Source organism: Ictalurus punctatus, chromosome 3, assembly GCF_001660625.3.
Source record: "Ictalurus punctatus breed USDA103 chromosome 3, Coco_2.0, whole genome shotgun sequence".
Lineage (NCBI taxonomy): Eukaryota > Metazoa > Chordata > Actinopteri > Siluriformes > Ictaluridae > Ictalurus > Ictalurus punctatus.
The window spans coordinates 7,577,060-7,591,269 of record NC_030418.2 but is presented as its reverse complement, the minus strand read 5'-3'; the positions used below and the strand labels follow the sequence as shown (position 1 = coordinate 7,591,269).

Sequence of the window (14,210 nt, the reverse complement as noted above, 5' to 3'; positions counted from 1 at the left end):
CATCTGGCATATCCGCATAACAGAATGCGGAATGGCACAGGATGGAAATCTGTCAGGACTTGTAGGTTTAGTTTGGATCTGGAAAGAGTGCCAAGAACCCCAGTGTCTCTCTGGTTTTGAACTTTTGAAATGCAATAAGTGGCTTTTGCATGCTCTTTCTCTCTCTCCTCCTCCCCTGTCTTGCTATCTCTCTCTCTCTCTCTCTCTCTCTCTCTCTCTCTCTCTCTCTCTCTATCTCTCTCTCTCTCTCTCTCTCTCTCGCTCACCAACCCCAAACCTCTCAAACTGCTCACAGATGTGAAGGTCTTTAGTAATGTGAGCCGCCTTGTGTTGAAGTGGGGGAGTCCAAACCAAACGCTAGCCTTCAGATACCAAAACCTCTTCCTTTCAAATTTTCTCTCGATGCCACAAAAAGGGTGTGTGTGTGTGTGTGTTTGTGTGTGTGTATGTGTGTGGGGTGGGGGGGGGGGGGGGTTGTGGGTGTCTGGGAATGGATTGAGTTAACTAGAGAAAAAAAAACCCCTCTTTCCCATTTTCCAGAAAAATTTATTATATGTGAAAGATGGGGTTTCTTTGAAATACTTTGGTGTGTAGTGTTGCATTTCACTGGATCCTGTAGTTGTAAACACATGTTTGCCGTCTACTCGACACGAGCTTACATTTCTATTTCCCATTAGTCTGAAGGGAAGTGTACTTTTCTCTTTCTCTTATGCGATTCTTTTATCCTTACAACCTCTTAAAAGCGCTTTTTTTGTTGGAACAGCACTTAGGCCACAGTGTCGTTTTATTAGACACCATTTGTACAAATATTGTTTTTGTGAATAGCGTAACAACGTTTTTCAGAAATCTTTGCCTCATTGGAAATATTTAAATCGGACCCATAGATTGTGGGGGGAAATAGTAATATCATCTTGCTTTGTGTGAAGCTGTTAGAAATAAACAAGGAGCTGCTGAACATTTTGTAAATCTGTCTGAAAAGGGAACTTGCATTTATAATAGAATAAGGATGCGTAAAAAGGATGTGTATAGGGCTTTATGTGTCTTGAATCTTGAAGCCTGAATCTTCTCTCTCTTTCTGTAGGAATACATTGACCTGTGCGCTCCAGCAGAGCAGTACTCGCCGTGTTTCCCGGACACTCGTAGCTCCTGCTCGTCTGGAGACGACTCGGTGTTCTCTCACGAGCCCTTACCGGATGAGCCGTGCCTTCCCAAATACCAGCACATTAACGGTGGCATGAAAACATGAGGCTCCTGGAAGCACACGATACACCAGCAGGAGACATGTGTGTGTGACTCCTCAAACTCTTGTCTTCCTTTACTTTTTGCCTCGTTTCCTTCCCTCGCTGCTCCCGCTGGACTTACGGAGCATGGGATGCAGGGATTCCCGGCAATGCTGCTGTCCTTTAAAATGAACTAGTCAGTGTATGATGATACACAAAATGTGCACACACACATGCGCTCTCTCTAAAAAAAAAAAAAATTACCAAGCTCTTAAAAAGATTGTGGACTCAACACTTTTTTTTTTTAAACTTTGACTGAAATATAAATGATTCCCAAGGGTCCTCTCTCTGTTATTTTTGTTTTGTTTTATTATTTTTTTAAAACTTGTTTTGCTTTGTGTTCTCAACGTTCTTCAGCATTTCTGGCCAGTGATTCCACAGTGCAGCTTGGCATTCCAAGGACTCTTCATTACCAAGAGGGGGGGAGAAGGACCACACTAAATGAAATGAGCGAGAGACTAAAAGGGAGAAAAACAGGAAACTTGTTAAAAAAGAAAAACTCCAGCTAGCACATAAAAGGACATAACTGCTTATGGTCTATGTTGAACGATCACCCCCCCACCCCCTGCCACACACACACATTCCGTTTTTATACTGATAACACAGTTATCAAATGAAAGCCCATGCAGTTATTCCTAAAGGATAAAAAAAATTACATGGTATATAGTTTTGGGTATATTTGTAAATATATTAAAAATATGTAAAATATATAAATTTATATATAAATATTATATTTACAGTGAATTATTTTTTGTATGGACTCCTGAATAATTCCTCTTATTGGTTCACTTTCCAAGTGGACAGATTTTCTGGCAACATTTTTTGTTTGTGCTTTTTTTTTCATTGTATTTTTTTTTCTATTATACAACATTCCCAGAAATACGTTCTCTCTCTCTCTCTCTCTCACACACACACACACACACACACACACACACACACACACACACACACACACACACACACACACACACACACACACACACACACACACACACACACACACACACACACACACACCGATATGATCAAAGGAACCTGTATTAACTTCACTTGCTGACACAGCATTGGGCTTTCAGGGAAAGAGATAGCACGTTAATTTATTGACTTACTGTTTTTAAAAAAAATGAATCAAAAGTACAAAAAATCTATACAATAATGAAAATGTTAATTAATTTCAGTAGAAACAATTATTCATAATGAATATATATTTTTTTTAACTTAAAGAGATATTTCATTGACGCAATGGTACAAAGAATATTTTTTTTGTAGTGGGTACTCAGCACATTCATGCTTCCAATGTTTTTATATACACAAATGTGAATATTAAGTTAAATATAAAATAATGTAAATTTTTATAGCCAGCTAATCCCTTTTGTTTTGTAGAGGATCTTGTTTTAACCAGCTAATTTTTACTCCGTGCCAAGGTTTCGCATTTGAATGTGATAAATTCAGGATATTGGATAAAGGATGGAATTGCAGAAACACCCATTAGCCTTCTATTAATTGATTTACAGGTACAAAGTAGTTTTTCAGAATCATTCATACACACACACACACACACAGACACACACACATACACACGCAAAAGTATTAAAATTTTTCAAGTGTTCATTTTCATTATCTACCTGACAGATGAGATGATATTGTTCTCAACAAGTGTTCATGATAGATTTGCAAAATTAAAGATGAAAAAAATGAAAACTGCCAGTTACTTATTTTCTTTTCACTATTATCAGAAAGCTATACACATTCAATTACGAGTTCTTATATTCACGTTCGCACAATCTTATGTGTCTGTGTGTACTAACAAAACATAAAACAGCTTTTTGCATTTTTTTCAGTCTTTCAGAAGAAACAAGTTTAACTGTTTAACCATTATAATTATTGTTACATATTTCCATACTGTGTGGGGTTCACACTTAGGCTACGTCCACATTAATCCGGATACGTTTGTAAATGCATGTTTTTGTCTACGTTTTGGCCTTCCTTCCACACCGAGACGCCCTTTTCGAAAACGTTCTTCCAAGTAGATATTGAGAAAACAGAGATATTCAATGTATGATGTATTTTTAGTCATGTGATGCAGTCTTGTGACCCATTTAACTCAAAACAAACGAGACGGCGGGCGATGCTGCACTGCAGTTGTGCCGGCTGTCCAGTTTGATAGCTTTCTTAAAGATTATTGGTGCTTTGTACAACCTTCAGATTGCATTTTTAAAACGCCTGACGGAAATGGCACAGGCCAAAGTGTTCTTTACGCATGTGCAGTATAACGATGTAAATGTTTTAAGACTTTTCAGTGTGGATGAACAATTTCTGTAAAAAGTTTGGAAAAGGCAGTGTAGACGGAGAGCGTTGGAAAACGAAAATGCGGTTTTCAGATCTGTCCGGGTTAATGTGGATGTAGCCTTATGTAAATGTAGAAACCTTATGCGATCTTTGGTTTTCTCTCTGGAAGGTCTATGTGTTCCAGGTTTAATCCTTTAGGAAGCTGAGAAGCTTTAAATATCCAATGAATCTGTCAAGAACATATGAAGAACCGTTTTTCTCTTGGAGTGTATATTTAGGGAGAATTTTATATTCCCTTTCTTGCAAGATATGCATATGTTAAATTACATGTACATTACATATCTTTTTCACTTTCACATCTATTAGAAACAGAATTTTCTTCTTCTTCCACTTCTTCTTCTTCTTCTTCTTATTATTATTATTATTAACATTAGTAGTAGTAGTAGTAGTAGTAGTAGTGGCAGTAGTATTACATATTTCTTCAGGAATTATAGTAGTAGTAGTAGTAGTAGCAGTAGTATTACATATTTCTTCAGGAATTATAGTAGTAGTAGTAGTAGTAGTGGTAGTAGTAGCAGTAGAATTACATATTTCTTCAGGAATTAGTCAGAGGAGGCTTCACCATTCTTGCATGACTGCATATCCGCCTCACTGTTTTCCATTCAGCTGGCATTGTGCAGCTTAATCTCAGAAAAAGCCCCTCAGTCTCATCCCACTTTTTAGACATGTCTATTCACGTCCTCGTGGAGAACCTGACAATGTCCCTCTCTTTGCCTTCTGCTGGGAAGAAAAAAGAGTAGCAGCACACACCTATCATTATGACTGAAATGAGCCTTCTATGAGAAAGACACTTTAGACACTGATACTACCATTAAGACTTTACTGCATTTGGCGTGAAACTCACGAATGAGATTAGAACATTTTTTTCTGCCGGTTGTCAGTTGTCAAGGAACATAATTTTATAAAGCAAGATTTACAACACAGTGAAAAATGGATTAAAAGCAGTTGTGCCTCAACTGTTTGGATTTTAAATGATTTCTATTTAAAATCTGTGCATGAAAAAATAGCACAGAACCAAAACTGGATATTTAAAGATTGGAAAAAGAGCATGTGATGTCCAGGTTCGGTCTTCAGATTCCTGTTCTTGGCTGACAGAATGCAAGCCAATGTGGTCTTCTGCTGTAGTCCATCCACTTCAATGTTCAACATGGTTGTGCATTTTGAGATGCTTTTCAGCTCTGCATGGTTGTAAAGAGTTTTTGTTTGAGCTACCATAGCCATTTCTCCTCTGATTGCTTCATCAACAAGGCGTTTCCACACTACTCACTGGATGTTTTTTTTTTTTTTTTTTTTTTTTTTTTTTTTACCATTCTGTTTAAACTCTAGAGACTGTTGTGTGTGGAAATCGAAGGAGATTTTCTAAAATATTTAAACCAGTTTGTCTGACACCAATAACCATACCATGGCCAAAGTCAGTGAGATCACATTTCCCTTTATTGATGTTTGATGTGAACATTAACAGAAGCTATTGACCAGTATCTGCATGATTTTATGCACTGCGCTGCTGCAACATGATTGGCTGATTGGATAACTACATGAATGCAAAGGGGGTCAGCTGTTCCTATTATGGCAGCCAGTGAGTATATATATCTATAGGTAAGCATTTGCTGAAACATTCATGCATTCAAGGAATCATTACATTATTTCTTTTAGCTTGACTATGTGAACTAATGATAGCTGTTTTTTATAGATCACCATCACACCTTTTCATCCAACACTCCATAAAATGCTTTCAACTTTGCTGTGGTCCCAACCATCATCTGTTAGGGCGGGATTGAGTGTTTGCACAGCTCTAGCTCGCTCGCTCTCTCTCTCTCTCTCTCTCTCTCTCTCTCTCTCTCTCTCTCTCTCTCTCTCTCTCTCTCTCTCTCTCTCTCTCTCTCTCTCTCACTGGAATGTCAACAGCAGTCAGACCTCGGTGGGATCAGGATCTGAGATAAGGGCCTGGGGATGGTGTTAGGCATTTAAAGTTAATAGTTAATCAGTAATATGGGCCACTATAAACAACCGGACCACATACACCACATGTGTGCTCTTCCACTCAATTCAAAGCCATTCATCCATAGAGAAATAATGTGCAGAACTGTGTGAACACTGAATTATAGGATTTGCTGTGTTCCAGCACTAAGTAAAATATTTTAAGGCGTAAAACATATGAGGACACATATCTAATCTGAAAATAAGAGGTTTAACAGACTCGCAGTTACTGTCATGACATCCTCTGCCAATAAAACCAGTAATAAAGACGCAGTGGGTTTTAAATGATCTCTAATTGAAACTGTGCAGAAGAGCTGCTCCTTAGGGACATACCTTTCTTGGCTTACTTTTCCCTCATAACTCTGAATGGAATGCAGTATTTTCAGAGTCAATAAAGGTCCAAGATGCATTTCACATTAACCTTCTGGGGCTGTTAAGCCATTATTATTTGCTAAGCATAAATTTTAACTAGAATCGTATATAATATTCAAACAAGAAAATTGTAAATGTTTTTTTTTTTTTATTAAAGACGTTTTGTAAGCTAAAGTTAAAGTATGGGTCTAGGTACTTGTTCATCTAAACATATTCTCAAAATTAATTAATGCTTTGTTGTCTGGACAATATGATCATTTCACACACCAAAATGATTTTTACAGCTGCCTCAACATATCGCTAAAAAATATTACTTCCTGATGCACATGTAACTTCAAACTATTAACCCAGATCCCCTTTTCAAACACACACAAGTACACAAAGCAATGGATTAGCTGTTTGTCGTTTTTGTCTACCCACCATCAGACCCCCTATGTTCCTTTTACTCTTGTTTTCTCTTCCTATATGCTAAAGTCACTTAGCGTCTGTTGTGTAAGTGTCTATTGTGTAGGTAATTACCTTGCAGCCTGCAGCTAGAGGAAAACTGCCCTTTGGAGTGCTCAGGGATGTCTGTGCTTGTTTTAAGGTTAGAATATAATTAAAATGAAATATTCTCCCATAACTCTACACCTTTCTACCTGTGACAACAAGAAGCTTGTGTTCAGACAAGACGGTCTAATTATATTTGTTTCAATTAATTTATATGTTTCACTAATCATTCCGATCAGTTTTTTTTTTGGCTTTTCAATCTCTCTTCCTTTGTTTTCACTAAAATCAATCCAAAACAGGTTCGAATAATAGTCAAGACTATATATATATATATATATATATATATATATATATGACAACAAAAGTGAGTACACCCCTAATTGAAAATGTCCAAATTGGGCCCAATGTGTCAATATTTTGTGTGATCACCATTATTTTCCAGCACTGCCTTAACCCTCTTAGCCATGGAGTTCACCAGAGCTTCACAGGTTGCCACTGGAGTCCTCTTCCACTCCTCCCTGACGACATCACGGAGCTGGTGGATGTTAGAGACCTTGTGCTCCTCTACCTTCCGTTTGAGGATGCCCCACAGATGCTCAATAGACTTGAGGTCTGGAGACATGCTTGGCCAGTCCAACACCTTCACCCTCAGCTTCTTTAGCAAGACAGTGGTCGTCTTGGAGGTGTGTTTGGGGTCGTTATCATGCTGGAATACTGCATACTGATCATGCTCTGCTTCAGTATGTCACAGTAAATGTTGGCATTCATGGATCCCTCAATGAACTGTAGCTCCCCAGTGCCGGCAGCACTCATGCAGCCTCAGACCATGACACTCCCACCACCATGCTTGACTGTAGGCAAGACACACTTGTCTTTGTACTCCTCACCTGGTTGCTGCCACGCTTGACTCCATCTGAACCAAATAAGTTTATCTTGGTCTCATCAGACCACAGGGCATGGTTCCACTAATCCATGTTCTTAGTCTGCTTGTCTTCAGCAAACTCTTTGCAGGCTTTCTTGTGCTTCATCTTTAGAAGAGGCTTCTGTCTAGGACGACAGCCATGCAGACCAATTTGATCCAGAGTGCGGCGTATGGTCTGAGCACTGACAGGCTGACCCCCCACCCCTTCAACCTCTGCAGCAATGCTGGCAGCACTCATACGTCTATTTCCCAAAGACAACCTCTGGATATGACGCTGAGCACGTGCACTCAACTTCTTTGGTCGACCATGGCGAGGCCTTTTCTGAGTGGAATCTGTCCTGTTAAACCGCTGTATGGTCATGGCCACCGTGCTGCAGCTCAGTGTCAGGGTCTTGACAATCTTCTTATAGCCTAGGCCATCTTTATGTAGAGCAGCAGTTCTTTTTTTCAGATCCTCAGAGAGTTCTTTGCCATGAAGTGCCATGTTGAACTTCCAGTGACCAGTATGAAGGAGAGTGAGAGCGATGACACCAAATTTAACACACCTGCTCCCCATTCACACCTGAGACCTTGTAACACTAACAAGTCACATGACACCGGGGAGGGAAAATGGCTAATTGGGCCCAATTTGGACATTTTCACTTAGGGGTGTACCCACTTTTGTTGCCAGCGGTTTAGACATTAATGGCTGTGTGTTGAGTTATTTTGAGAGGACAGCAAATTTACACTGTTACACAAGCTGTACACTAACTACTTTACTTTGTAGCAAAGTGTCATTTCTTCAGTGTTGTCACATGAAAAGATATAATCAAATATTTACAAAAATGTGAGGGGTGTACTCACTTTTGTGAGATACTGTATATATATTATAGATTCATAATATATCGACGCCTTTTATACATATACATCCAAAACTACTGGAACAGAAAAACCGATTCATTTCTTTTTGCTGTAGATGGAAGTCATTCGGGTTTGAGATCAAAACATGAATATGATAAAAGTTTTTCAGCTTTTATTTCCTTGTGTTTATATGTAGACGTTTTAAACGACATAGAACATTGTGTATCAGCCAGTTTATATCTGAGCAAAAATATTGGAACATGTGACTGACAGGGGTTTCTTGTAACCCAGGTGTGTCCTGTTAGATTGATTGCTTAATGAGACACAAAGATAAACCACATACAGCTCATGATGGTAGCAGCGGAATGAATTCAGAAGTTTGCAGGAACATTTTAGACTGGCCAAGTCAATCACCAGACCTAATAGAGCATGCATTTCACCTCTTGAAGAGGAGACTGAAGGGAGAAAACCCCTGAAACAAACAATAGCTGAAAGAAGCTGCGGTACAAGGATGGAAAGCATCACAAAAGAAGAAACCACCAATTTGGTGATGTCAGTGAGTCACAGGCTTGATGCAGCTATTGCAAGCAAGGGATATGCAATCAAATAGCAAGTGTTATTTACTTTAACTTACTTCAAGACTAATTTGTTCCTATATTTTTGCTTGCCTAAAAATTGGTTGTAATCTTTTACAAAAAGTTCTATGTTTTATATTTTTTTAACACATCTAGATGTAAATAGCAGGAAATAATAGCTGAAATCCTAAACTCTCATCTCATATCCATCTTTTGATCTCAAACCAAATGTCTTTGGTGTATAGCACAAACAAATGAATTGGCCTTGTTGTTCCAGTAGTTTTGGAGGAGACTGTATAACAAATGCTTTTAGTATTTTGAACTTAAATCTGTGGACACAATATCGTTTTATTTCAGTTTCAGTGCTTTCTTGAGTAGTTCTGCAAAACATTAGTTTCAAAACGATCAGCCCAAACAATTCATGTTTGCTGAAGCTTCCTCTATAAAGAATAACAGCACTGAGAGATCTTGGACATTTCTCCACGCAGAACATTTCAAGCTTCTTTATATTTTCCGTGCATATTGACTTCCTTCTTCAATTTAGAATGAAATTGTCACTGATTGCAAAATACCGAGCTTGTGTTCCAGTAAACAGCGTTGTGTTTTGTGATTTTCGTGGATGATGTTTGGGGTCATTATCTTGTCTTAAGCTAGAAAATCCTGGTACTTAGAGGAATTAATGATGCCATCAACCACTAGCTGTAAAACATCCCAAAATCCTTAACGATCCACCACCAAACATGCAGATGGGGTGCATATCCAACTTGTGGTTCCAGTTGCCGGTTCAGAGACATTTGGTCTTTTGTGCAGCTCATCCAAGCAGCTTGTTGTGATGAAGGTGTTGTCTATTAATCCGGTTTGAAACTTGACAGCCTCAAATATCAACTAAGCCATTCAAATTTGAAATTGTGATATTAGGGTTCGATTATGTTTCTCTCAGTGTCATAATGGTGTTTTTTACCCACTCATTATCTGACTTCCATCTGGCTCTTTTGGGTTCTTGGTTTTGCCCATGGTGATGGATGAGAACAACTTCATACTGTATTTATACCACAAAGTATCAATAAATGGCCAGAGGAATGAACTCAAAGTCTCGAGGGTGATAACTGCCAGCACAAATAAATCAGTCATTTAAACATTTGAGCCTGAAGCCGACTCTATGTTAGGATCTTCCCAAAAACTTGTCAAGATGATGTCACGTTAACCATGAGCCCAAAGGGACAAATGACTAATACAAACTGTCATCATTAGAAAGAGTCTTATTACCTAATCCATAAGCAAAAGCTCTGATGTAGATTTACTACTCCAAGTGAAAAAAATTATGTTTTATGAATTCATTACAAAAACGCTCACATGAAAGGTGTTGCTCTTTCATAGTTCACCTGGGCTGTCTTGACCACATGTTTCTAAAAACCTGTAATGGAAATCCTGAAACCTAGTTGCAGACATTTGCCTCCAAACACTGGGAGGTGACTGGACCAAGGCGAAGTGAAGGAGAGAGAGAGAGAGCTTTGAAAAGGCGCTTTGTGTTGGTCTCCAGGCTGAAGGAGGTTCAGGCCTGTCAGCATTTATGGTTCTAGGCAGAAGGCCAGCAGCTCACTGGCACTGGTGATGGGGCACACATATTCAGGGCCCATCACGTTCACCTAGCTTAGTCCTGATTCCCACTGCCATGAGGGTGGAAAAAACATCTTACTCCAGTGGTTTCCCAAAATTTTTTCCACAAATCGATTCACATGATTGAGTGCATAAGAGGTATCAAGATGGTGGCATGTGCCAAGGGAAGTTTTAGCAGCAGGGAGGATTTTAGAGGGAGGAGTTAAAGAAGTAAACTGAAAAAGAAGCTTGTGTTGGACGAATTAAAGTAATCAAAAGTGATTTATGGTGTTTATGTAATGCTGTACGGTGTTTACACAATGTCAACAGCAGTGCTGTTTCAAACTATTCTAATCAGTTAAGTTACAACAAGAGTACAGTTAAGAAACATAAATAAAAGAGTGGTGAGAATGGAGAGTCTTTCCTAACTTTTGCTGCCTTCGTTTTCTTTGAAGAGTTTCAGTCATGACTAGTAAAACGATATCTGTGTATTGTTTCCAGCTGCATGGTTCAAACCTATACATAGCCTAGAGAAGTGAAGTGAAGGGGTCTGCTGTTAGCTATGGTTTTATGGTAGCTATAGAGCATTCCGTGAGTGAGAAAGGGTGTGTGTGCAAACGAGAATGTTTTTACATCCATCGACTCCTTCTGCTCTGACACTGTACAGCGGGGATAATTCAAGAAACATTTAGAATGATGAGAAAAGAAGCCCATATTAAAAGGGGTGTTGAGCAAGAGCTCAGAAGCCCCCTGGCCAATGACCCACCACCAAAGAACTCCCAAGCTGATGGATATAGCCCAAACTAAGCAAATTACAGAAGAAGATCTTTTTATATGTATCTCAGAGACCCCAAAACACTGCAAACATCCAAAGACCAACTCTGCTATAAAGAATACGGAGGAAAGGGTAGGGAAAAGCTCACATAAAACTCATCCATCAAATTCAGTGTTATTAGTAGCATTAGACTTGAGATATTTTAGAATTTCCAAATAAAACCACTGCACAATCACAAAGCTAGACTAACATCACTTTCCCACAATTCAAAATTGTTGCCCTCTAAAATCTATTTTCTTCCCAATTAAAACCAAACTTGGTTCCAGATAATCGCAAGCTTGAAATATAATCTTTGACCTGCAACATTATTTTTAGGAAACCAAAGCATACGTAATTAGTATGGAAACATATGGAATGCTTCTGTCTATCCCAGCTGTACAGCAGTGGTGTTGGAGGACACATCATCGCCTAGTTTCTGTTTACTGACGTGCTCAACCCCAATTCAGGCCAGCAAATGACATAATCTCTACTCTTAAGAGCTACATACTACAACACTATAAACATGAGTACTTGGTTGATAGCAGAAGCTTAACACCTGCTGCAACGTCCTCAGTCTCTCCACGAGCCAGTCATGTAGCCTTGGACACACTGGAATAATCGCTGTGTACTGTAGTAATCGGTTGTATGAATGGAAAACACCTTGAATGCCATTAATATCAAAGCAATTGTATTTAACTCATTTTTTTTTTGATGGCATATAAATAATGACATATCAAAGGCTATGCACACTTGTCCTAAATTAAACACTGTTACCTAATACACACGCTTCCAATCATCATATTTTGTATATATAATATATAACAATTGTTCTCAAAGTGGGGTCCATGAAGTGTAGCCAAATGGTCTGTCAATAAAAAAAAATTGGTACAGTGTTGGAAGTCACAATCCACATTATCAAAGCTATTATATTTAGGGGTCCAAGCACCACAGTCAACTCATATCTATTGGTAGACTGTCAACTCATTCTATTTGGTAGAATAATCAGAAAGCTTTATGGCTTCAACAATTGTATGTGAAAAATGTAAATAATATTTACGAAATGAATACTTACTAAAGGCGTCCCTGGCTACAAATGAATTTGATTGAATTTTGAATCTTGAATAATAGTATAACAGTATAGAGCAGCCAGTAAAGGCTGGTTATGGAAGGTTTCCCCTAAATCCTGCGTAGATTGTTTGGTAGTCATTTTGAATGTGTTTGTGTTCTAATTACTTAGCAATTTACCAGAAATACATAAACATTCATTAAGGAACCTTGTAGCTATTAGTGACCAAACTATAGTATGCGTAGCAAACAATTAGAAGCACACTGTTGTCTTATCCCACCTTTTTTCCCCCTACAATCTCTAAACCTGGATATTTGTGTAAATTTGATTCGATTGAAATTGTGCTAATAATCCTTAGTGTATTCTTATCCTAATGGAGTAGTAGCCAAACTTTGAGGGATAAGTGAAGATGCAGCACACTGAATCACATTAGTCTGGGCAGGCATGACAGATTTTATGTTATTGGATTTAGGTGTTATATAACACGTATATTTAGGTGTTATATAACACGTAAGGTGTTATATTTCCTGGTTGATGCTTTTCTAGTGGTGTTTGGCATCTGGCATCTCTCTATTAGGGTTCTTATGTGCACCAAGTGCATCCAGATTAGCAACATTTTAGTGCAAAGGCTTGTAATTCAAGGGTTACAATTTCTCTATTTAGCTTGATGTAACTCTACTATGCCTTCCTCCCATCTTAGACAGGAAGTTTGGCCACATACTCACACTGACGTCTTGTTTTGGCTCCTTTCAGTCTCTGTTTTATATTTTTCAGATAATCCAAGTCTTACCCAAATCTGGATTGATTCTCTCTCAGTCATTCAACAGTCAACAGCGTCATGTGTTTCTATTTTGATATGTTATTGTCTATGCCTTTTTGTTTTCTCCTGAAGTCTTGCCAATGCACATCAGTATCAAGATGACACATTTTAAGTTGCTTATCGCTGTTTATGCCAGCTCTTGTATATCCTGGTGAATTTCATCATTTCTCACTCTGCCTCTCCAAATGATAGCCTGGTCGTTCTTGCAAAGTGGTATAGTTGCAAATTAAAGCCGCATTAATAAAGGAATAGAGAATTTATGCAGAGGATAGATGTTAAGAATATATCCAGCTACTTGATATCTATTTTATGTTGTGTCAGCATCTTTTTTTTATTTCAAGCAGATGTAGAATAACTCATGATGATTTAGTAACATTCATATATATATAAATATATATATATATATATATATATATATATATATATATATATATATATATATATATATATATATATATATATATATATATATCATCATTAATCTACAGTAAACCTTTAAAAACTCTACTGTTACAGTCCAGAAGCAGAGTTTCCAGACAGCAAAGCTACTGATAAGCCATAATTCTGTGTGTATACTCCCACCTTTTCTTCAGTTGCAGTGCCTGCCTCGCTTCCTGAGTCTGATAAGTACACCAGAGTGAAGTGAAGCTTTTTATGGAAAGCAATGTTGGTGAATTTCAGTATCACTGCATGGCAAAAGCATGAACTTTATATTCACAAAATTCTATAAAAATTTGGAAATTCCATCAAACACTAAACTTGTTAGAAGTTGCAAAAACACCACCAATTTCAATTTGAAAACAAACACATACAAGTCTGGATCTGACCTTAAAAGCAACTTCAGACCTTTAGCTGATATACAAATTTAGCTGATATACAAATATACAAAGCCTGACCCCATAGCACAAACTGAAAGGATTGATGGTATACCAAATTCACATACAGTACAATACATAGTAGACTTTAATGATCATTTGAAAGTGTTAAATTCCAAATTGCCACCCTGAGCACGTTACCTGCACACGTTACCTTAACTATTTGCAATAAATGGAGATAATTTCCTTAAATACCTTAATATGATCACACTCCCTGCATGAGGTGAGGCTTAAT

General features: G+C 38.0%; 1 protein-coding gene across 7 annotated transcripts in view; it reads left to right on the top strand.

Annotated features, from left to right (window-relative positions):
* The window catches only part of fgfr2 (fibroblast growth factor receptor 2), a 39,923-nt gene extending 37,621 nt beyond the window's left edge, over positions 1-2,302 (top strand). For all 7 annotated transcript variants that reach the window (XM_053679498.1, XM_017464049.3, XM_053679500.1 and 4 more), the window contains one exon: positions 1,082-2,302. In XM_053679498.1, the coding sequence (XP_053535473.1) occupies positions 1,082-1,246 (165 nt within the window). In that variant the 3' untranslated portion in view covers positions 1,247-2,302. The remainder of the gene's footprint in view (positions 1-1,081) is intronic.
* Positions 2,303-14,210: the final 11,908 nt, after the last annotated feature.